The following is a 24,870-nucleotide window of genomic DNA, read 5'->3' on the forward strand; positions in this document are numbered from 1 at the left end:
ATTATTATTAATGTTCCCTATTAATTTGGAATGTTTAAAGGTGGTAGTGGTTTAGTTAAACATATAGATTAAAATCTGTGACTGACCAGCTTACATTAAAAACAGAAAACAATGAAAAATAAACTAACAGTAATTCAGTATATGAAAAATATTACTGGCAACCAAGATTCACAAAACTATAATATAGTATAAGAGTTGGAAGAGGTTATTTAGGATATTGAATTCAATAGAGTATCTTAGAGAACCCAAATTAGAGTATCTTTGACAGATATGGTTCCCATATCAAACTGTTCTTACATTTGAAACCTTTGCAAATTTTTAAGATAAAGAAATGTTAACTGGAGAATTTTGATTAGAATATGAAGAGGTCCTACTTAGCTTTTATTTCTCTTGGGATGAATATGCTTTCCTCTTCGTGTACTGTAATTTTAAGGACCACCTGGTCAATACCAATGTGAATTATAATGTTTTCCATTGTAAAATTCTAATCTACCATTAACATACTTAAATGTACTATTATATAGATATTTTTCAACTATTTGTTTGTCAACTAATATTAATTTGCTTAAGGCAGCGTTTCTCAACCCGGGCAACTTTAAACTGAACGGACTTGAATTCCCAGAATACCCTTGTTAAAGTCAATGCATCTTAAAACTGTCAAGGTTGAAAAATGCCAATTAAAAGTCTGTTCCTTCAATTTTTCAAAGTAAAAAAAAAACATAGCAATTAATTCCATTGTTTCTGTATTAGGTTTGCATCCAGGCTTTCCTTAAGGTGCTCTCTTTATATGGGACTCCCGTCTTCAGTTTTCCATTATTATAACAATTCTTTAAGAGTGATAAGAAACACTTACTGGTCCAAACGTCCGGGGAACCTCCAGTTAAAATGAACTTGAAAATGTTTGCCAAGTCTAGGCAAACATTTTAACATATACAACAAGGAAAAAAAAATCAAAGGAAGAAGAAATTTGAAATATATAAATAGTGCTGTAATTGGACACAAAATGTATTACATTCCTTTTCTGAACTGTGTTTTTATTATTTGCATGTTTTCTCTCTATTTTTCCATTCTAGTCTCAGACTGTATCAGGTTATATGTGTTCACTGTTTTTAACTAACTACTTCCTCCACCTCTGTTTGTAAATTAAATTGAGTTAAATTAAATTAAGTCATAAGTTAATCATGGATAATCAAACCACAGTAACTTACTTTTTGCTTCTGGAATTCTCAAAAAAATGGGATTTGCAAATTTTACATTTCTTTTTATTCTTTGTGTTATATTTGTCAACTATAACAGCAAATCTTCTCATCATCTCTGCAGTAGCTGTAGATAATCGACTTCATAGCCCCATGTACTTCTTTCTAATGAATTTGGCTCTGCAGGATTTGGGCATTGTTTCAGTCACTGTCCCCAAATCCATGATGAATTCTCTCATGGACACTAGACGCATCTCTTACTTAGGATGTGTGGTTCAAGTCTTTCTCTTTGTCTCATTTGCGGCTTCTGATCTCTCCCTCCTGACAGTCATGGCATATGATCGGTATGTTGCCATTTGTCATCCACTGCACTATGAGACTGTGATGAATTGGAAAGCTTGCACTGAAATAATGATTCTGGTTTCGGTTGCCAGTCTTCTCTATGGAACATTGCATACTACTGGCACTTTTTCAATCCTTTTTTGTTCTAATGTTGTCAACCAATTTTTCTGTGAAATTCCACAACTGCTAAAACTATCCTGTTCTGGTTTCAATTTAGTTGAGATTGGAGTTATTATGGTCAGTGTCATTGTAGGAATAGGCTGTTTTACTTTTATTATCATATCTTATGCTATGATCTTCAGGGCAGTGCTAAAAATCCCTTCTCAACAAGGGAGGCAAAAAGCTTTATCAACCTGCACTCCTCATCTTACAGTAGTGTTTATGTTTTTATTAACTGGATTTTTTGCCTATTTGAGGCCCCCCTCTAGCACCCCAACTTACTTAGATTTTGGGTTGACTGTTCTGTATTCCCTTCTTCCACCTCTGTTCAATCCAATCATCTATAGCATGAGAAATAAGAATATCAAACTTGTCCTTTCTAAACTCTTGAGATTCTAAAAAATTCTTTTAGTGCTGTTTATATTGTATTCAACAGAAAATTATATTTTCCTGTCATTTTCTTTACCTTTTTGAATAAAGCAATACATTAGAAAGGAAGACATACTTCTATGGGGACAGATTCAACCTCTTCATCCAGAAGAATTGTAGAATTCCAGTAATTGCTCAGTAAATATCCTTCACCCCTAATTACTATCAATGCAGTTTATAGATGCAGAATGTAGATATCTGGCAGCCCCTGACATACCACAAGCTGACAATCCTGATTTAATGAAGTTAGGATCAGGGTGCAATGTTATTATGGAAAACAACTGCAACAGAAGGAAAGTTTAAATAATCTGGTCTATGATTCCCTATGCTTTCCTGAGTGAATTGACTTCTTCTCTAACACTTGCACATAATATGGCTAGTTAAAGCTTTAGTTTTTTCCAGAAATAGACAGGACTCTATATTATTCTCTCCTTAAATGGTCATTTGCTCATACATTTTGATATTTTTCACCTTTGAGTCAGCCTTAACTCCTGGTGATTACTTAGACAAGTTCCTCTGTTTTTCTTGGCAAACTATTTCCAAATGCTTGGCCATTGCCTCCTTCCCAGGACAGAGGGAGGGAAGTAGAGAGGGAGAGAGGGAGGGAGGGGGAGAGAGAAAATGGCTGGCATAAAGTCACCCAGCTGTCTTCATTCAAAGGGTGGATTAGCACTCACAGGTTCTCATTAGAAGTTCTTTTGAAAGATTAGATATCTGGCAATGTGGGTAGGATGGATACTATCTGGCACTATCTCATGTAATTTGATAATCACAAGAAATTACAAAGGCAAGAAGTATAATTAGGATGATGCATAATTCAATAAAATATGATATAAGCTTTCAGAAATCTCACAACTTCATACAAATATGCTCCCTGGTCTAACACATGAAGAAACAAGTACAAGCAGATGTACATCAGGATGAAATGTGCTTGAGAATTATTGAATTTCATCCAAGCTACTGATAAGGTATATCAAACACCATATCTAGATTTGGGGTTATCTATACCATCTTCTATTCAGTATAAATGTACTTCATAAAGATGCCATATGCTTAATGGAATCACCTAGGCAACATCAGTATATTCCTTTGATGTGAGTGAGGAGCTTTAAGCTAAAGGGATATGAAATTTTCTTGTACATTTATACTCCTCTGTTGAATATCACTGTATTTTTTCCTGCCTTCTCTGTGGATATTTCTTGTCTCCATTATGCTTGATCCCCTTTGCTTAATAAACTCAACTTTTACCCAATGTATGGGTGTTGCTTTCTAATCCATCAATCTCCTATTCACATTTTTGTGTGGCAAAAAGGAATGAGTCAAAACCCATTTAAATTGGTTCTCAGCTTCTCTAGTAAATGTAAGTAAATTTGTTCTGAAAATGTATATTAAGAAAAAAATACAATTAAAGATTTGTAGAGTTGAAATTGATATATGGAAGTGTTCCAACTCAACGACCTGCACAGAGGAGGAAGCATCATACCATTCCAATCAACTATTGCATTTATCTTCTTCTATTTAAAAACAGCTGTATCTTTTTCTAGGTTTGCACATCTCTCCTCTGCAATCTTCACCTGCACCTAAAGAATGTCACAACTGTTTTAAGAAATTTCAGAGAATGTTGGGTTCATTCTCTTCATTCTTCATTCTCTGAAGCAATTTTTGTAATCAAATGCAAACAACTACACTGGCTGAGAACAATTAGAGATACACAATTTAGATTTTGTATTTTGCCTATAGTTAATCAGTAAGAGGGAAAAGTAGAAGCAATGGGAAAAAATTGGAAACTTTTGGTTAGTTGAGGATGAGAGAAGATCTTGAGATCCCCTTCAGGTAAACAAGCTAAATAGCCTCAACCTGCAGATGAATTTCCTTATATTATTCTTATTGGATTTCAGGATTTCTGAAACATTAAGGAATTTAATTAATTAATTTAATGCACATTTCCTACAGTGGTGCTATTTAGTTTGGTAATTTAGTCTCAACTGAAATCTTAGGTGAAAAAACACAAGAGGCATATATTTGGGAAAGTGATAAACAAGAATGTGTAGATTTAGCACAAAAGTGAATAATCAGAAAGGACAAAAACCAAAAATAAAAGTCCTTGTTTTCTGTTCTATTTTTAATTAGTTCCTTTATAGTAAAAAGGTTACTTAACCAAGCTAGCTCTTCCTACTCATTGTCCAGAATGTTCTGCTGTTTGCTTGCCAAACATGAAGTGTGAATTAACAAGCCATTCACTTTCTCTTTGATGAACTAATTGTTACCTGTTTCCACTCCAGCATGGCCATGCTTAACCATCACAGGCTTAAGAATAAAAATAGCTTGTGCTATGTAGATTTTTGTTTGGATTCTCGTGTGAGTGTGTGTGTGTGTGTGTGTGTGTGTGTGTGTGTGTGTGTAATATATAATCATAATCATAATAGTAAAGTTGGAAGGGACCTTGGATATCATCTAGTTCACGCCCCTCCCTGCTCAGGCAGGAAACCCTATACCATTTCAGACAAATGGCTGTCCAGTCTCCTCTTAAAAACTTCCAGTGTTGGAGCATTCACAGCTTCTGGAGGCAGGTTGTTCCACTGGTTAATTGTTCTAACTGTCAGGAAGTTTCTCCTTAGTTCTAGGTTGCTTATCTCCTTGATTAGTTTCCATCTGTTGCTTCTTGTCCTGCCTTTGGGCACTTTGGAGAATAGCTTGACTCCCTCTTCTTTGGGTCAGCCCCTGAGATATTGGAGCACTGCTATCATGTCAACCCTAGTCCTTCATTAAACTAGACATACCCAATTCCAACAGCCATTCCTTATATGTTTTAGCCTCCAGTCCCCTAATCATCTTTGTTGCTCTTCTCTGTACTCTTTCCAGAGTCTCAACATCTTTTTTACATCATGGTGACCAAAACTGGATGCAGTATTCCCAGTGTGGCCTTACCAAGACCTTGTAAAGTGGTATTAATAATTCACTTGATCTTGATTCTATCCCTCTGTTAATGCAGCCTAGCACTGTGTTGGCTTTTTTGGTATCTGCAGCATACTGCTGGCTCATATTTAAGTGATTGTCCACTAGGACTCTGACCCTCTCACAGTTACTATTATTGAGCAAGTTACCCCATATACTATATCTGTACATGTAGTTTTTCTTGCTTAAATGTAAAACCTTACTTTTTTAAAAAAAATGTATGTATGTATATATATACTGTTCAAAAAGCCTTGACAAATACTTAACACACATTTGCCTTGCCTCCTAGCTAATAAAAAGAGAGAAAGAACCTGTGGCTCAGGAAGTTAAAACAACTGCCTAATATACAATCAGCCCAGGTTCGAATCTCAGATAAAGGGTATGACTGACTGATGAGAACATAAAGAGTTCGAAATGATCATCTCAGCCTCCCAAAATTCTTTATTAGCAATTTGAATAATTTGCACAAATAATGAGCTGTCATAGTTGACTATATCCTGTGGATAAACCTTGAGACAGGCCAAAGCAGGAATGAAAGAGTTAATTAGCAAGGTACATTCAAAAAGCCTTGACAAATACTTAACACACATTTGCCTTGCCTCCTAGCTAATAAAAAGAGAGAAAGAACCTGTGGCTCAGGAAGTTAAAACAACTGCCTAATATACAATCAGCCCAGGTTCGAATCTCAGATAAAGGGTATGACTGACTGATGAGAACATAAAGAGTTCGAAATGATCATCTCAGCCTCCCAAAATTCTTTATTAGCAATTTGAATAATTTGCATATATATATATATATATATATATATATATATATATATATATATATATATATATATATATATATATATATATATATATATATATATATATATATATATATATATATATAGATCCTTGGTTTTTCCGGTTTTTCCCCGCGTAGAACTAAAGGTGTAGGCGCAACATTTCGACGGAATCCCATCTGTCATCATCAGGCTTTAGCTTCCTCCTTCTGGGAGAAGCATGTGGCTGTTTGTTCCTCTTTTTTAAACTGCCAGAGGGGGTGTGTTCTGTGGAGGTGTGCTCTGATTGGGTAGGGGACCAAGTGTGTTCTGATTGGGTGGCTTCAAAGTATTGGACCAGGGATGAAGTTTGTTCTCCCTTTCTGAGTGAGTTTTTGTGCTCTTCAATGCGTGCACTTATTCTTCTGTTGGTCTGTCCGATGTATGTGGTGGGGCAGGTGTTCTCCCTTTCTGAGTGAGTTTTTGTGCTCACTCAGAGGTATCATCTCGTTTATTCATGCTGTGGGGGCACTTATTCTTCTGTTGGTCTGTCCGATGTATGTGGTGGGGCAGGTGGTGCATGGGATTTCGTATACTCATCATCAGGCTGGTGGCTTCTGTTTCCTTCCTCTGGGAGAAGCATGTGGCTGTTTGTTCCTCTTTTTTAAACTGCCAGTGGGTGGAGGTGTGCTCTGATTGGGTGGGAGTCCTTGTGTCTAGTTGTTTTGGTGTGCAATGCCCTGTAGTGTCATCTTGCAGCTGTATGGATCTTTGGTTATTCGGGTTTTTCCCCGCGTAGAACTAAAGGTGTAGGAGCGACGTTTCGACGGAATCCCATCCGTCATCATCAGGCTGGTGGCTTCTGCTTCCTTCTTCTGGGAGAAGCATGTGGCTGTTTGTTCCTCTTTTTTAAACTGCCAGTGGGTGGAGGTGTGCTCTGATTGGGTGGGAGTTTAAGTGTGTTCTGATTGGGTGGGAGTGTGTTTTGAATGGTGGGTGTGTTCTGATTGGGTAGAGGTGTGTTTTGAGTGTATGGGCTGGTCTCAGCTGCCAGCCTTAGACCTGAGCTGGTGAGTTGTGCTGCTTTTGTTTGGCTTCGTGTTTGTGGTGGTGCCATGTTTTTATAGTGGGTGTCAGTTTGCTTATTGTGTGGTTTGGAGGGGTTTAAAGTGGCTGATGTTGCAGCTGTAGTTAGGTTTCTGTTTTGTGGTTGTGCCTCGTTATCATTATGGGTTTGGATTTGCTTTTTGAATGGTTGTGTGGTGGTGATGTCATGTGGTGTTATCATGAGTTTGGGTCTGGTATCATTCTTGGTGGTTGGGCCTCGTCTGTCAATCAAGGTGGGTTTTCAAATGGTTGGTAGGTGAGAGGTATCATCTCGTTTGTTTATGCTGTGGGGGCGTTTTTCTATCTCAATGGCTTCTCTGATTATTCTGTTGTTAAAATGTTCAATTTTGGCGATAGTTTTGGTTTTTTAAAAATCAATTTCATGTCCCGTGGCTTCAAAGTGTTGGACCAGGGATGAAGTTTGTTCTCCCTTTCTGAGTGAGTTTTTGTGCTCTTCAATGCGTGCACTTATTCTTCTGTTGGTCTGTCCAATGTATGTGGTGGGGCAGGTGGTGCATGGGATTTCGTATACTCCTTGGTTTTCTAAGCCAATTATGTCCTTGGGGTTTCTTAGGATGGTGAATATTTTTCTGTCTGTGTAGAATGCTGTTTTGATGTTGTGTTTTTGGAGGACCTTGCTGATTCTGTCTGTGGTCCCTTTTAAGTATGGGAGGAGGGCTTTGCCATTTTCTTGTTCTCTGTCTTGGGTTTTTGTGGGTGTCTCTCTTCGGATTAAGTTGGTAATCGTGTTTCTTTGGAATCCATTGGCTGTTAGTACATTAGTGAGAGTGTGTAGTTCGGTTTTTTGGTGTTGTTCGTCAGCTAGGTGTTTTGTTCTGGAGATGAGTGTCTTGGCTACGGAGTTGATCTGTGCTGGGTGGTGGTGTGAGAGTGCATTCAGATAGCGGTTTGTGTGTGTTTTTTTATGGTAGATAGTGTGTCCTAGGGAGCCGTTGGATTTCTTGTAGACTAAGCAAACTGACACCCACTATAAAAACATGGCACCACCACAAACACGAAGCCAAACAAAAGCAGCACAACTCACCAGCTCAGGTCTAAGGCTGGCAGCTGAGACCAGCCCATACACTCAAAACACACCTCCACCCAATCAGAACACACCCACCATTCAAAACACACTCCCACACAATCAGAACACACTTAAACTCCCACCCAATCAGAGCACACCTCCACCCACTGGCAGTTTAAAAAAGAGGAACAAACAGCCACACGCTTCTCCCAGAAGAAGGAAGCAGAAGCCACCAGCCTGATGATGATGGATGGGATTCCGTCGAAACATCGCTCCTACACCTTTAGTTCTACGCGGGGAAAAACCCGAATAACCAAAGATCCACATATGAACACTCGCGAAAACCTCAGAAAACATATATATATATATATATATATATATATATATATATATATATATATATATATATATATATATATATATATATATATATATATATATATATATATATATATATACTATATATATATATATAGTATAAAGTATAAAGTATATATATTCTTCTTTATTCTTCTTTAAGTATAGAATCTAAATATGCAAAGTATTCAATTTCAATTTTTGTTAATTTTTACCCAAATGGGGCAATTATTCCCAGGGGTAGAGTAGGGTGAAAAGATATACAATATCTATCCCATTAAAGCCCACTTTGTGCATCATTATTATGGAGATTGATCATGACTGAACTGAATAGGTTCTCTCCAATGCTATAAGTATTGGAACTAACAAACTTTTATTTACAACCATCCATGTGTATTCATGCTCACTTTCATACCTGATTCTCAAATACTGAAGCCAGCAGTAGTGATTTCAAATCAGTAGAGGACATTGGATTGTCATAGGTCCTGGCCCAACTAAGATGCTTGAGGAACTGGGAGATGACTGCCCCAATCAGCAAATAAATGAACACTGAAGAACACATAAGAATAAAGACAAATCGGCTTCCAGTTTGCGTACATGGCACTGGCGGACGTTTGGGGAGAAGCTCCCCCCTGCCTTCCAGTCTTTCTTCCTCGGAGAGCCCTGAAAAGGGTTAAAAGTCACCCTGGAGGGGCAACCACCATGAGGAGGCTCTCTCTTTGCAAACACAGAGGAATGGCAGCCCTCTGTTTGATTTGGAGTTACTCCACTAGCCCAAAAAAGAAAAGATCGTCTGCCCTTTGAAACGAACTGCCAATGGAACTTCGGACTGCCCCAGACCTTTGCTTGTTTCGCTGGGACCTAAAAACCTGGTTTTTTGAACTGTCTGGCCTGGACTGAGGGGTTTTAAATTAAATTAATTTTAAATTTAATTTTAACTTTGTCTTAATCCTGTGGGCTAGTATTAATTTAATTCTATTTTATCTTTCCTTTTTTGTATTGTTTTAATTCACCCTGTGAACCGCCCTGAGTCCTTTGGGAATAGGGCAGTATATAAAATCAATCAATCAATCAATCAATCAATAATAATAACATGGCTGATCACTAAGCCGTTCCCTGCCGAAAGCGAAAATCACTATTAAGCACAACGAAGCAATCTGGAGGATTTGGGTGAAAGCGTACCTTTCTTACCCCCTAATTACTTTCCTGTGGGACTTTCCTGAAAATCTTTTCCCCCCTTCTTGAAGGATCGGTGACTGTTTACTTGGGGAATTACAATCTTAAAGCCTCAAAAGAAATCAAATGACTAAGCTATATAACTAAGCAACTCTATTTGTACCTCTGGAATTTTTGGGCCACTCAAAAGTTTTTATTGCTTATTTTTATGGGGACCTACTACCCTATTTACTGCTAAAATGAATTAATTGGATAAAAGACTTATATTAGTCTGCAAAAGGACTGTACATACTATTGAGGACATCTTGTGGCGAAACCTGGTATAGCAAGTAAAGCTTTTTTTTTTACTCTGAGATCTGGCTCTAACAGATTTGTCCTTGACACCATCTTTAAAGATAAAAATTGGGAACACCTGGCACTGAAAACAACCTTTAGGAATAGTGGAGGTGGACATTTATTGACTTTTATTAAAAAAGCCTCCACTAAAGGCCTACCTGTAAAATACTAAAGAAATGGAAGGATATATTCCACCACGACTATAAACTCATACTTGATACAATTCTGGCAATGACTGCAAAAATAAAAGCCAGACATAATGACAAATCTGACAGCACAAACTCACCTAATGAAACTCTGACTTCAATTGACGAACTGACAACCCAAAAATGAACAGAGGATGAGGAAACTAACAATAAAATAAGGGATTTTAAAGTACAACAAGTACAATCTACTAAGAGCCTTGATGCCCAAACCTTGACTTCAACTATAAAACCTACAATCTTAGAAACAACAGAAGCTGAAGAAAGCAATACTAAGATGGAGGATGCCAAAGGCCTTCAATTACAGTACACTAAGACTTTAACCAACCAAACAGTAACTATAACACCAGACATGACCTAAGCCAGATGGATCTGAAAGGAGAAGATCAGATTGAATTAATGACAACTGCACTATGCCAAACATGGAAATTGGATTTACTGGAACGAAAATTTAATGACTACAAAGGGGTCACTCTCTATGAAAAATTGATAACTGGATGGTCTCCCTGGATTCAAACAACCTGCGTAGGAAGAAAGGAGACACATTTGAGAAGCTAAAGGCAATGATATGGAAACCTGCCTGGCACAAGAAGAAAGCTAGAGTTAGATTTTTAAAAAATGAATTTTTCTTCTTTTTCTGTTGTAAGTGTTGGGACTTGCAATAATAAAGCTCATTTTTTTCTTTTAATGGGCCAAGGAGAACTGTTAAAAGATATAAACTGAGTGTATATTTAGGATCTAGATTTTTAAGGGAAATTAGCCACAAACAATAAAACATACTTTGTTAATTATAGATGAATTGTAAGAATGACAAATAGAATACGTATGTATTTCAGATATAATAATTACTATACAATGAAATAGATTAGCTATCAGAACATAACTTTGAAATATATTACAGAATTTGCAGTGATATAATAAAATATATTGTTTTAAAAATTGATGAACTATTATGATAAATAGAATATATTTGTTGTAATGACAGAGCTATTTTTTTCTTAATAGGCTAAGGGGAATCTTTAAAAGATACATATTGATTTTATACTTAATTTTTAGACCTTTAAAGAAAAGGAAAGTTAGCTATTACAGAATGTGGAAGGATACAACAAAAGATTTTTTCAATAATTGGTGAACTATTAAGATATTAAACAGAATAAACTTGTATAAAATAAGAATGCACTGAAATAATAATAATAATAATAATAATAATAATAATAATAATAATAATAATAATAATAATAATAATAATTTGGAATGGACCTTGGAGGTCATCTAGTCCAACCCCCTGCTCAGGCAGGAAACCTTACACCATTTCAGGCAAATGGCTGTCCAGTCTCTTCTTAAAAACCTCCAGTGTTGGAGCATTCACCACCTCTGGAGGCAGGTTGTTCCACTGGTTAATTGTTCTAACTGTCAGGAAGTTTCTCCTTAGTTCTAGGTTGCTTCTCCCCTTGACTAGTTTCCATCCGTTGCTTCTTGTCCTACTTTCAGATGCTTTGGAGAATAGCTTGACTCCCTCTTCTTTGTGGTAGCCCCTGAGATATTGGAACACTGCTATTATGTCACCCCTCACTCTTCTCTTCGTTAAACTACAAAAAGTATTACAGCATCCAGATAATATTCTCTATGAATAAAGAGAAAAGATTTTTTTTTAAAAAAAGAAAAATAATAAAGAAAAAGGAACATTCCATATGGAACTCTCTTTCTCTGTAGTTCCCTCTTTCCCTCTATGTAGTTCATGAATCCAACGCAGATGCTAAGGTGACAGCGTATGAAAGTAAGGATTGGGGGTTTTTTGTTGATTTTTCTTTTTTTTAAGTTTCAACAAAGAATGCCTGAAGATGAAGAGATTTCCATTCAAGAGTTATCAGATGGAACATGCTCCTCAAAACCCTCGCTTTCTCGGACTAAGCTCTTTCCAGGATAACACAGCCTTCCTTATAGCGCTGGCTGTCTTCAGTGGCAAATTCATATATCCAGCCAAGTTTGAACAATGTATGTATTTTAGACAGGATAATTACTATATAATGAAATGGGGGAAATGTGGGCTACCCAAAAATTAAATTTTCTTTCATATATTACAGGCTAGTTCGGAATATCCTATTCTAATTAGGTAATACTCAAAAACAGGACATGGATATGTATATGTGAAAATATATTGAAAATTGTTCTAATTGATTGGGTTACAATTAGAAAAGTATTAATTTGATTAATTTGACTATGTTATCATAACTAAGGGAATCGGAGAGGGAATTCTTGTTGATGTAACTTGAGTTACCTACAAATGATTTTGTTATTTACTATTGTTTACTTTTAACTACCCAACCATCGTATTGCTTCATAAATACCTGGATGTAAAACTAAAAAATCAATAAAACTTGTATTTTTTAAAAAAGAATAAAGGCAAATGGTTTAAAGAAAACTTAAATGAAATTAAATGAAGAAATCCAATATTGCCATGTCCACAGTAATGAAATACCATAATATATTCAGTGCATATAATAATATATTCATTAATTACCTTTCTATCCTGCTTTTCCTCCAAAGTGATGCTCAAGGAATATAATAATTTATCTGCCATTTATTTTATTTTTAAAAAGTTTTTTATTTTATTTTTTTCCAAGTCTTCCCCATGCATATCAACAAATATACCATAATATTTTATCAAGTATTAACATACATTATTTTTACAATCTTATCTATCAGATACTCTTAATAACGTAAATACACATAAATTTACATACACATAAATTTTGGTGTTGCTCGTCCAATTCTCCTTTCATTGTATCCACATTCCTTCTCTCTCTTCCCTCTTCTCTACCTTCTTTCTTCTTTCTCCCTTTCTCCTCTTTCTTCCCTACTTCCCTCTTCTTCCTCTCCTCTCCTCTTCCCTTTACTGCTCCTCTCCCAATTCTCCCCAATTCTCCTCTTCTTCTCCTCCAACCTTCCTACTTCCTTCCCCCTCCTCTACTCTTTTCCCTCGTTCCTCTTCTTTCTTCCCTCTCATTCCTCTTCAGAAACAATTCAGGGGTAATGTCTGAGCAACTCCTCTCCCTAGATTTCCAATATCTATATTAGGTATAATAACATTAATTTTCTATTACATTAATACTTCTATAAATCTGACCCTCTCAGTATATACTTCTATAAATATTTATACTACCTTAATTGCAATATCTTTTTAATCTTTGTAAACATTTGTGTTATATATATTGTACTTTCTTTTGGACTATCTGCAGAAATAAAAGCCTACGAGCACCCTTCTACAATGACTCTTCTCCTATTTGAGGGGGTATTCATGGGCAAACAATAGTTGAGTCAACATTTGTTCCAATGTGGAATGTCATAGGACTTATCTCTCTTCCCTATTACCTGACAGCTATCTGAAACTACTCAAATAAGTCATCCATGGGTTTGGAATGAGATATTGACAGTCTCTTTATGATCACCAGTAGCACATTAGAATCCCAGGCCATATGGACATGCAGTGGACATGCTTCTGAATGGATGAAAAAAACTTTAACTATATGAATGTGAGCATCTCCTCACATCGACCTTTATGTATATTCTAGGAGACTTTCAGCCCTAAATTTTATAAGGCTACACACCTGGAGAAAGTATTTTACATTATTATGGAAAACTTTGTCACCCAATTGCATCCTGCTTCCCCATCTCACATTTTTTTCTTTCTTTTTTTTGCTGGTTTGCAAAGTGAAAGAAATATTTAGATTTAGATTTAATTTCCAGTGCTATTGATGGACATAGCTACTTTTTGTTTGTTTCTGATTATTTGATTTAGTTTTTAGTGCATTTTTGTTTTATGATGGATTTTATATGGAACAGTATAGATTACTTGCTTTCTTTTTGACTATTGCTGTAAACTATTCATAGTAGTAGTTTGGCAGTGGATATAGTAAACCAACCAAACATCCCACAAATCAATAAAACAGATTTTAGAAATGAAGGTTAACAGATGAAAAGCAGCAGAATTTCTTTAAGACTAAAGACTATTGAATTATGCATATTTCAAAAAATTGCTCACAATTTTTATAAGAAGAACATTCGAATTTTGTGGCTTATGGGAGTTTCTCTCTCTCCCTCTCCCTCCCTCCCTCCCTCTCTCACTCTCTCTAATGCAGGCAACATTGAATACATATAAGTCCAATTTATTTCCATAGGATAATTTAGTTACTTTTAAGATAACTCTCATGGAAAGCTATCTAGGTATGTGTTTTATTCACTTCCAGGAACAAGAATTGTTGAGATCTTAGTAGATGTTTGATTCACTAACTCAAATAACTAGAGATCCCCAAAAACAGATACTGGAAATTTTGCCACATTAGATCCCAAAGACCAAAACCAATCCAGAGCTGTAGGCATCAACAAATCATTTTTTAATTTTATTTTATCTTACTTCTTTTATAAAATATTAAAGTTTCTATGGGAGGGAATTGGCAAACATGTGGACATGAATAACAATAACAAGTGAACCTGCTACCAATTAATATAGTAGTTACTCATATACAGAAATATTTTAATATCAACATTTTATGAATGTTATTATTTTGAATTTATACTCCAATGTTCTGTCTGTTTAAGTAGCTTAGCAGCATTAAAAGAAAACAAGCTCAATTAACATAGTTCAAGACATTCATTTAAATAATTAAGAATTAAAAGCATGGCAAATATTTCTTTTAACCATCATCCTAAATATTAAAGGAGCCAAATTCACTCTCTTGCAAAGCACATTGTCCTCAGTGTCTGTAGAAAATAATTAGCATCTTCCCATAGAAATTTCTAATCTTACCTTGAATAATTTCAACAAAGTAAGTTGGATCTCCTTGTTTCTCAAAGTATAGATAATGGGATTCATTAATGGTGGTAGGACAGTGTACAAAAGGGCTGTCAACAAATCTGTGAAGGCAGAGGACATGGCTCTTGGTCTGGCATAAGAGAATGTAGCAGTAATAGCAAACAAAGAAAAGATTGTCAAGTGTGGAATGCAGGTGGAAATGGCCTTTTGCTTATTTTTAATTGATTTCATTTTGAACACAGCAGAGAGGATTAACCCATAAGAGATGAAGATAGATGAAATGCAGAAGGACCCTACAATAACTGTCATAGCACATATCAACTTCTTATTGATTGCTGTGTCAGTACAAGATAGGCTCAGTAGCTGAGGGATATCACAAAAATATTGTTTTATAATATTGGACTGGCAGAAATATAATTTAAAGGTCTGTGTAGTTTGTATTAGTGCACAGATTATGCTGGTGATCCAAGAAGCTGCTACCATTTGAAAACAGACATTCCAGTTCATTATCAGCTGATACTGAAGAGGATAAGATATGGCTACATAGCGATCATAAGCCATAGCAGTGAGCAAAGTCACCTCAGCTGTTACAAGCATCACCACCAAAGCAACTTGGGTAACACCCCCCCAAAATGAAATCTCTTTATAATTTCTCAAGCTGTGGTCCAGGGATTTGGGAACTGTCGTTGAAATGTAGCAAACATCTACTAAAGATAAAATGGCTAGAAAGAAATACATGGGGTTGTGAAGCTTAGGATTCTGAACAACAGTTGTGATGATGAGAAAATTTCCAGTTAGCGCTATTAAGTAAATGGCAAGAAAAACTACGAAATATAAATATTGTAGTTCTCGAATATCAGAAATCCCCAGAAGAATAAATTTAGTTATCTTTGTTTGATTTAACATTTCTTATTCTGTGGAGAAAAAGTACAAATATTGTCAAGAAATCCAAGCAAGAAAAATAAAATATTTTATTGTATTTTACTCTAAATATGGATCAAGAGATGTAACTAATTAACTTCCCAGAAATATGTGGAAGTAGGAAGAAAACAAACTGATTTTAATTTACTTACCACTTCTTAGTTTTTGCTGTTAACAATTAGAAAATCAAAAGGTCTGCACTTTTAAATATCTCACTTGGATTTCCAGAAAAAAATCTTGACAATTCTATATACGTAGCATAGAAATCCAGAAAGAAAAACTAAGATATCTGATGATGTCTTACAGTAATTAATTGGTTAGAGTAGTTCTTACAACTGGGGAAGATCACCAAAGTTTCTATCCCTGCCTTGAATATGTTGATATGTTCCCTGGAGGCATCCAGCATGTAGGTTGAGAATGAGCTGCCTGTCCTCCTGGGGAAAACAACAACAACAACAACAACAACAACAACAACAACAACAATTAAATGGAGGCAACTCTGAACAGCAAAAAAAGAAACAGAGAATCTATACAAAATGGATATCCATACAACTTTATCAAAAAGTGTTTGACCACTCACCCCAAGATAGTACAACCAACACAAACCATAAAAAGGATAAAACTGTCATACATTAAATAGATCTCAGACACTACCAACTATTACAACCACATGGAATCAGTGTAGCACAACAAACCAACTAAAGCTCTCAAAAACATCCTAAGAAAACCAAAGACCCAGCAGTCCCAGGAGAAAAAACAGGAGTCATCTACAATATATAGTCTGCAATATCCTCTACATAGAACAAACAGGCAGAAGAGTAGCAGAAGGCATCCATGAACACCAACTAGCAATCAGAAGACATGATGAAAACTCTTTAATTTCACAACATATGGACAGACTTAACCATAGTTTCAACTGGAAAACTTTGACTGTGATAAACAAATCCTGGAAGCCTGGTACTCAGAAAAATTGACCATCAGTAGACACATAGACACAAACTACATCTATATATTTTGCAAAAGAGAAAATCAACTCGACAAAAAAGGAACAAAAAGATCCAAACACCTATGAACATAGATTAACACCAAGATTAATACAGACTAACAATCAAGATACCCCAATCAAGGAACTTCCAACCATAGAAACCCCCAAACCACTCCCACCAACACTGACAAAGCAAGCAACTAAAATATAAATTGAGAGCAAACCCAACTTCTTACTAGCACTGATAGTGTTACCTACTTTGTGTAATAAAACATCTGAAAGATCTGCAAGAAAACAGTCAAACTCAGAGAGCACCAAAGACCCCTTATTTCAACTAAGCTACGCATATTCTCCTTTATTATTACAAACTCATTCCCTTTAATTGTATCATTCAAAGGTGTTTTTTTTTTCACATGCACATACAGCCACAATTAGGACTGACCTCACATGGCTTTAATGTATTTAGAACAACAAAGAAGAGTGCAAGTCATTGACTTGACAAAAAATGAAAGCCTGGTGAAAATGTGTGATTGAGATAGAATAAAGGTAAGAGGTTGTGTCCCTGTTTGGGAAAGCCCCATGTAAGCACTCATATTAACCTAGGAAGCATTATGTAAGCACTCATATTAACCTAGGAAGCATTAGGCTAGTGATTGTAGTTTAATGCACATTTGTTACAAGGTGGCTACTGTATATAAAGAGAGAGAGAACAAAAAAGGAGGAAAGAGGGATAGGATAATGGAAGATCAGACATTTGTTTGTAACTTTATGGGGTGAAGAGTAATAAATTTGTTTATATTTTTTGTTATAAAGATCAGAAGACACCTTTTTTCTACTTTCCCCTTTTTCTTTCTCTTTTTTCTTTCCTTGCAGCTTTTATTTCTGACCTCTCTGTCTGAGCTTCATTTATGTTTGCTTTACTATTGTAATAAAAATATTCAATACAAATATTTTTTAAATGTTAAGGAACACCATGTTTTTTTTTTCTTATTTTATTTATAGAGCTGTTTGATATATTTCACACCAATTTCTCTCCATCTAGGAACCTCTCAAATAAATATCTAATTATTATTATCAATAAATAAGGCATTTGGATTATACCATGGATTTTAAGTATATATTCCTATCTGGCTGACATTCTAAGCAATGTCTGTTACAAAGAAACATAGTTTTCATCACCCAATCTGGCTTGACATTTCAACGTCAAACATTATCATTTTATACATTCTTTTTTTCCCCATAGGGTGGTCATCCTGTATTTAATCACATAGACTTTTCAAAGGAAGCCAGACATATTGTTTCCCAAAGCTCTAAAAAGCACAGGACATCTATAGGTATATTCTTGCACTTCATTTTGTTTGTTGGGAATATATTTCAGACTTCCAATGCTACTGAATACTCTTGGGAACTGATTAAATGGGCCCTGTGGTATTTTCAGACAGATGCATAAAGTGCAATTTCAAAGGCACATAATGATTCTGATCTTACCAAAGTTATATTCAGAAAGCATAAATATATTACAGGATTATTGAAAACACCATTCAGATAATCTAAAATGTGGAATGTAAAGGTAATTTCTCTCTTCTTCTCTATATTTTACATAATAATTCTCTTTGAACAAACTCACACATATTTATTTTGGAAGCATAATCCATGATACACCACATTGGAAATGTTTCTATATTAACTTTGTGTCCAAATTATTCATAAAACTTGATGTTAATGCCTACTGAATTAAAGTGGGGGGGTTGATCCCATGGAAGAAGTTATTTAGTTGATGAAACAATTGAAAATATTCCAAAGGGTAAAGTAATATATTTGCCAGATTGAGCTTGATTCCTGGTGACTTTATGGAATACCCATGTCCATACCCTTAATTGCTAAACCTGGTTTCTGTTTCTTAAGTAGATGAAAAGAAAAATCCAACTGTATTTCAGAACTTTACATTTACATTCCAACATCCATTAAATTTTATTGTTCATAATTACTATCTGATCTGTTGAAATTTTTTTTACTCTTTGCACAGAATACAGTAATCATTCTCAAGAAAAATGCCTAATGTAAGTGACTTCTCTACTTTTCTTCTGCTGGGTTTTTCTGATCAATTTGAGAAAAATATGTTATATTTCACTCTCTTTTTAGTGATTTATATAGCAGCTTTGATAGCAAATGCTCTCATCATTTTAGCAGTGTCTTTTCACCAACAACTTCATACACCCATGTACTTTTTTTTAGTGAATTTATCAGTTGTTGACCTTGGTTCTATTTCTGTCACTATTCCGAAAGCCATGATAAATGCGTTCTTGAACAAAAGTGAGATCTCATACTATGGGTGCATCACACAGGTATTTTCTTTATTCTTCTTCCTGATCTCAGATTTATTCCTCCTCACTGGCATGGCATACGATAGATATGTTGCTATTTGTGATCCACTGCACTATGAAACCATAATGGATAGGAAAGCCTGCCTTCAGATGGCAGCCATTGCCTGGATAACTGGTCTTCTTTACTCAGCCTTGCACACTTGTAGCACTTTTGCAGTCACCTTTTGTTCCAATGTTCTGAATCAGTTTTTCTGTGAAATCCCACAACTTCTGAAGGTATCATGTGATAATTCATACCTCATTGAATTTGGAGTTATTCTATTCAGTGCATGCATTGTCTTTGGTTGCTTCGGTTTCATAATTGTTTCATATGTTAAGATTTTCAAATCTGTGCTTAGAATTCCTACTTCACAAGGACAGAACAAAGCTTTCTCAACTTGCATTCCCCATCTCATTGTTGTCTCCTTGTTTATCAGCACTGGAAGTGTTGCCTATTTAAAGCCTACTTCAGACTCTCCTTCAGATATAGATACAGTAATCACTGTATTATATTCTGTGGTTCCTCCTTTAATGAATCCAATTATCTATACTATGAGGAACAGAGAAATTAAAGTTGCCTTGTGGAAAATGTTTAAGTGTGACACTACATCAAGGAATCTATCATTACTTTCCATTTCCAAATGGTTTTTCAACATTAGGATATTTACTTTTAGAAAGAAAAAACAAATTCACAAACAAATGGCACAATGAAAATAAATATCATGTTTATTTGTGCTGTATAAAACTTTAATTTGGTAATTCAATTCTATACATTCACTCCACCGGAAAATCCATAAGATGTACTAGTACTTTGTGTTACTAGATCAAAACTATGTCATTTCACTTTGGCATTTTAGCTGTTTTAATTGCAGGGACAGAACTTCTAGTCAAGGTACATCAACTTTCCCTGTATGCTTTGTAAGATGGAAAATGTAGCCTCCATTAATTTTCTTTGAAAAGCAAGACAGATCTCATTGATTAGAATGCTTGAATAGAAATACAGAGACAGTTTATATTGTCTTTGCACAGATATTATATCCTTATCTCCATGTAGGTCTATATCTACATTTCTGTATACAGTATCTCTAGCTATCTGATAAATATACTTACATCTGTTTTTTAAAAAACATCTTCATAGTGCATTAGAAAATAGAATTATTGATTTATACGATTGGAAATGAGCTTGGAGGCCTTCCATTTCAACTTCCTACATAAAACAGGAATCCTCAGACCATCCCAAAGAATTGTTCCAAGCTCAAGAGCCTCAACCTGCAACTGAACTCCTTTATGGGTATTGGGTATGAGTATTGGGTATGGGAATTGAGTATGTCTAGTTTAATGAAACGAAGGACTAGGTATGACACAAAATTAGTGTTCCAATATCTGGTGCCACAAAGAAGAGGAGATCAACCTGTTCTCCAAAGTATTTGAAAGCAGGAAAAGAAACAATGGATGGAAGCTTATCAAGTAAAGAAGCAACATAGAACTTAGGAGAAATTTCCTGACAGTTTGAATAATTGATCACTGGAATGACTTGCCTCCAAAAGTTGTGGGTTTTTAAGAAGACATTGGACAATCATTTGTCTGAAATGTTATAGAAGTCCTGGCTTGAGCAGGGGGTTGGACTAGTAGTTCCAAAATTCCTCCCAACTTTGTATTCTGTTATTCTCTTATGTATTCTGTTATTCTCTTATATTCAATGTCATTGAATTTATGGAGCCTTTAAGGAAATTAGTCTAACACTTACTTCCTGGAGTATAATGTAGAACAATAATAGATGTATTTCTTCAAGTTTGTTAATGAAGTTTTAATGGAAACAGACATATATTTGTAAAAATCATAAACCAGAATGTAAATATTCAGCAGAAATGTACAGCACAATAAGGAAAGATACAAACCAAAATAAAAGTTACTATCTTTATGTTCTGTTTTAATTATTTCTGAAATGGTGCAGAAATGTAATGGATTCATAGCTGAATATATACAATACTGAAATAGATATAGACTGACGTATAACTCCATATGCAGAGGGACGCGGTGGCTCTGTGGCTTAGGACACTGAGTTTGTCAATCAGATGGTCGGCAGTTTGGCAGGTCGAATCTCGAGTGCCCCGTAACAGAGTGAGCGCCTGTTACTCGTCCCAGTTTCTGCCAACCTAGCAGTTCAAAAGCACGTAAAAATGCAAGTAGAAAAATGGGGACCACCACGGTGGGAAGGTAAAAGCATTCTGTGCGCCTTTGGCTTCTAGTCATGCTGGACACATGACCACGGAGACTTCCTCGGATAAGCGCTGGCTCTTCGGCTTTGAAATGGAGATGAGCACCGGCCCCTAGAGTTGGAAACAACTAGCACGCATGTGTGGGGGAACCTTTACCTTTATCTTTACCTATAACTCCATATGCATAATTTTATAGAGCCCTGCTATATATTTGTAGTTATACAGATAGATCTGAGTGGTTATTTTGTGTCATCAAGTTTTTTTTAGCTCCTAGCGACCACATAGATTTTCTTAGTGACAACGTGTCCCTACCTTGGTCTTTCAGGTCTTCAAATGGTGTACTTAATCAACACTATAAACTGAATCTATCCATCTTGCTAGCAGTCTTCTTTCTTTCCAAAAGTATGTCCAGCTGGGATAATTTGAATTTGATTATTTGTGCCTTACGTATGACTATTGGGTTGATTTGTTTGATGATCCATTGATTATTTTTCTTGGTTATCCATAGTATATTTAATATATGAGAGGAAGAAAGTGTAAGCAAGAAAAAGGGTACAAAGGGGTTTAAGAGAAGAATGCAATATCTAAGAATGGAGTATGGAAATATTCAACAATGGTGAACTATATAAAGATCTAAAACAACAAACACAAAAACCCCACATGCCATCATTAAATCATAGGAAATAGAACTAAGCAAAAATTTTCTAACAATTCTTTTCTAAACATTTTCTAACAAAATTGTAAAAAATCTTGTGGAAGATTATTTTGAATCTCTTCAGGAGAAGAGAACATCCTCCAACTGTTTCTTAGTTAAGAAATTCTTTCTTTATATAATTTCATCTTCACTCTTCTCATTTGAAAGGGTTTTTGAAGCAAATTCTCTTCATCAGGCTAAGTGAGAATATGTAAAAAACAGTGATGTAGTGTTGGGAAGCAGGTGGCGAATTTGCTTTATCTGGAATAAAAACCAAATTTTCTCTTATTAAAACTCATGCACTACTTAAAAAGTTCTAAGAACTTTTTTAAAATATATATTTCTCTTAGAAATGCTATGGGTAAACATTCAAATCCCTTTGAAATTGCTCTGATTGCATGAATAAATTAAAGTTAGTAAATGGACTTCTATAGATGTTATGTTTGCTATGACTTTTTATATAATGAACCATATTTATATAAGAATTGAATTGGAAATCTTACATATACACATAGGATGTGTTGCAATAGACAGAGTTTGCCTTTCTTTTGGGTGTCCGAGTTCTATTTCAGGGAGTGGAAATGGATGGAATTGATAAGCAATCACCAGACTTGCTATAAGAAGCCTTAGATTGGAATGATCAATATGAAGGATATGAGGCAAGAAACTCAGCTTATGAGGTGAAAGTAAATTCATTAACTGACTGGACAGGTTGGAGCAGTTTTCTTGGCAAGATTTTTCAGAAATGATTTCCTGTGGTCTCCTTGGAGGACTGAGAATGACTGGCCCAAGGATACCCAGATGGTTTTCTTCTTAAGGTGGGACTAGAACTCATAATCTCCCAATTTCTAGCCTGATGCTTTAATCACTACTGCCAATTGGTTCTCTAAATTCTTTAAATAAACATCCTCAAATTAGGGCTAGTAGGTCAGGAGTAGAAAAATTATTTGAACACTAAATAGCAGCAAAACAAAACAAAATTCTTGACTGTTACAGCCCTTTGGATGTGATGACAAGTTTATAATGGTTATTTCCTGGATGATCTTCCTGAGGAATCTTTGCTTTTGCATATGTCCACTTTCAGTGCTTGCCCACCATACAGTATCAGTACCAGAAAAGTTAGCTATGACTGAGTTAAGAGCATTAAGATGTGAAAGCATAGGGGAAAAAATCTGCAAGTAATTCTGATGAATCCATACAATACATGAGACTTAACAAGGCCAGTGAAGGAACTAGGTAAAAATCCTTCCCATCTCTCTCAGCCAGTATCATCTGATCCTGAGTATTTAAAGAAACAAAATTAACATTAAAAATATAGGAGAATGTTGTCTTTCCTCATCCTTAGCCAGTTTTATGTAGATATTCCTGAGCTAGATTACAGAAAGGCTGAAAGCAATACATTTGACAACGTAATCAGTGAAGCAGGAGCCAAGTGACAAATCCTCATAGTTTTACCCATGGTCTGCAAAGGAGAGGAAAGGAGTAATAAAATGAGCTTCACTGTATCCTTATTGTATACATGTTTTAAAATTGCACAACATGAGTATGTAAGGCAGACATGTCAAACTTGCAACATCACATGACATCGCACAATGTATCGGGAGAGTTTTGCCATTGGTGCAATGGGGTGGGCGTGGCTTCTAGATGATGCATCTGGCCCGTGGGCTGGCAGTTTGACACCCCTGATGTAATGGATAGAACTTTAATTATGACATTATCAATGCTCATTTGAGCATCTAATTAAATAAGTGGAGTTTGCAAATATTTCTGTGCAATATAAGACATCATAAAGCCTTCAGGGTTATAGAGGTGACATGTCATGCACATGTCAGAGATATTTTAGATGCCCTGGGAGAACAGAGAGTATTTCAAAACATTGGAAATAAAAAAGCATATGAATCTTCCAATCTTATTTGGTAAAATATTAGTCCTTTAATTAGATAATCTGGAAAAAAGAAGTTCAAACAAATCATAGAGACTCTAGTTTAAGGAATTATCTATCAGGATTGGAGAATTGCACATTCATTTTCCAAGATTCTGTATTGTAACTCTTCCTTTAATGCTAATTCTGTAAGCAAAAGTACAAATAATACTTTTGTTGAAAACGATCAAGATCCAACTTCAAGGAGATGATTGAAGTGCCATCCCTTTTTGCATCCATGCTGTGCAAATTAAAAAAGAGCAGGCTTTTGATCATTGAGTGTTGCACGATTTTCCTGCAAAAATATTGTCTCTTCTATCTTTCACAGAAAAGAGAAACACTGCCAAATTAGATCTAAAATATAGGAATAAATCTTACATTATAGGGCAATAGATTTTAACTGAACATTACGAGAAACAGTTATTCATTTATTGAAACCAGTACAAATCCACCAAGAGCCTTGGTGGAGCAGTGGGCTAATGCCTCCTTAAGTAACACCAGCTGCCTGCAATTAGTGCAGGTTCGCATCCCACCAGGCTCAAGGTTGACTCAGCCTTCCATCCTTCCGAGGTAGGTAAAATGAGGACCCAGATTGTTGGGGGCAATTAAGCTGACTTTGTAATAATGCCGCTTGGGGTGTGTGTGAAAGCCCTAATAAGCAGGCATATACATAGAATGAAGGCTACTGCTAAGCTTGTAAGCCGCCCTGAGTCTTCGGAGAAGGGCGGGATATAAATGGAATTAAAATAAATAAAATAAATAAATAAATCATTTCAAACACCCTTCTTCCCATATAAAGTATTCACCAAGTATTTGAAAACATATATTTGCTTTTATGGGAAGGAAAATATCTATAAGTACTTTGTTCATATATCTACTGATAAACAGTATATTTTCCTTGAAA

General features: G+C 35.5%; 2 protein-coding genes across 2 annotated transcripts; one reads left to right on the forward strand and one right to left on the reverse strand.

Annotated features, from left to right (window-relative positions):
• Positions 1 to 1,181: 1,181 nt before the first annotated feature.
• LOC310649172 (olfactory receptor 14A16-like) lies at positions 1,182 to 23,481 on the forward strand (the record flags this gene model as incomplete). Its single annotated transcript, XM_083377479.1, has 3 exons — positions 1,182 to 1,540; positions 19,180 to 19,728; positions 23,391 to 23,481. The coding sequence occupies 3 exons, from the start codon at positions 1,182 to 1,184 to the stop codon at positions 23,479 to 23,481; spliced, it is 999 nt and encodes a 332-aa protein (XP_083233605.1).
• LOC310649173 (olfactory receptor 14C36-like) lies at positions 14,825 to 15,769 on the reverse strand (the record flags this gene model as incomplete). Its single annotated transcript, XM_083377480.1, has 1 exon — positions 14,825 to 15,769. The coding sequence occupies one exon, from the start codon at positions 15,767 to 15,769 to the stop codon at positions 14,825 to 14,827; it is 945 nt and encodes a 314-aa protein (XP_083233606.1).
• Positions 23,482 to 24,870: the final 1,389 nt, after the last annotated feature.

Source organism: Vipera ursinii, assembly GCF_947247035.1.
Source record: "Vipera ursinii genome assembly, chromosome: Z".
In the NCBI taxonomy this organism is placed as follows: domain Eukaryota; kingdom Metazoa; phylum Chordata; class Lepidosauria; order Squamata; family Viperidae; genus Vipera; species Vipera ursinii.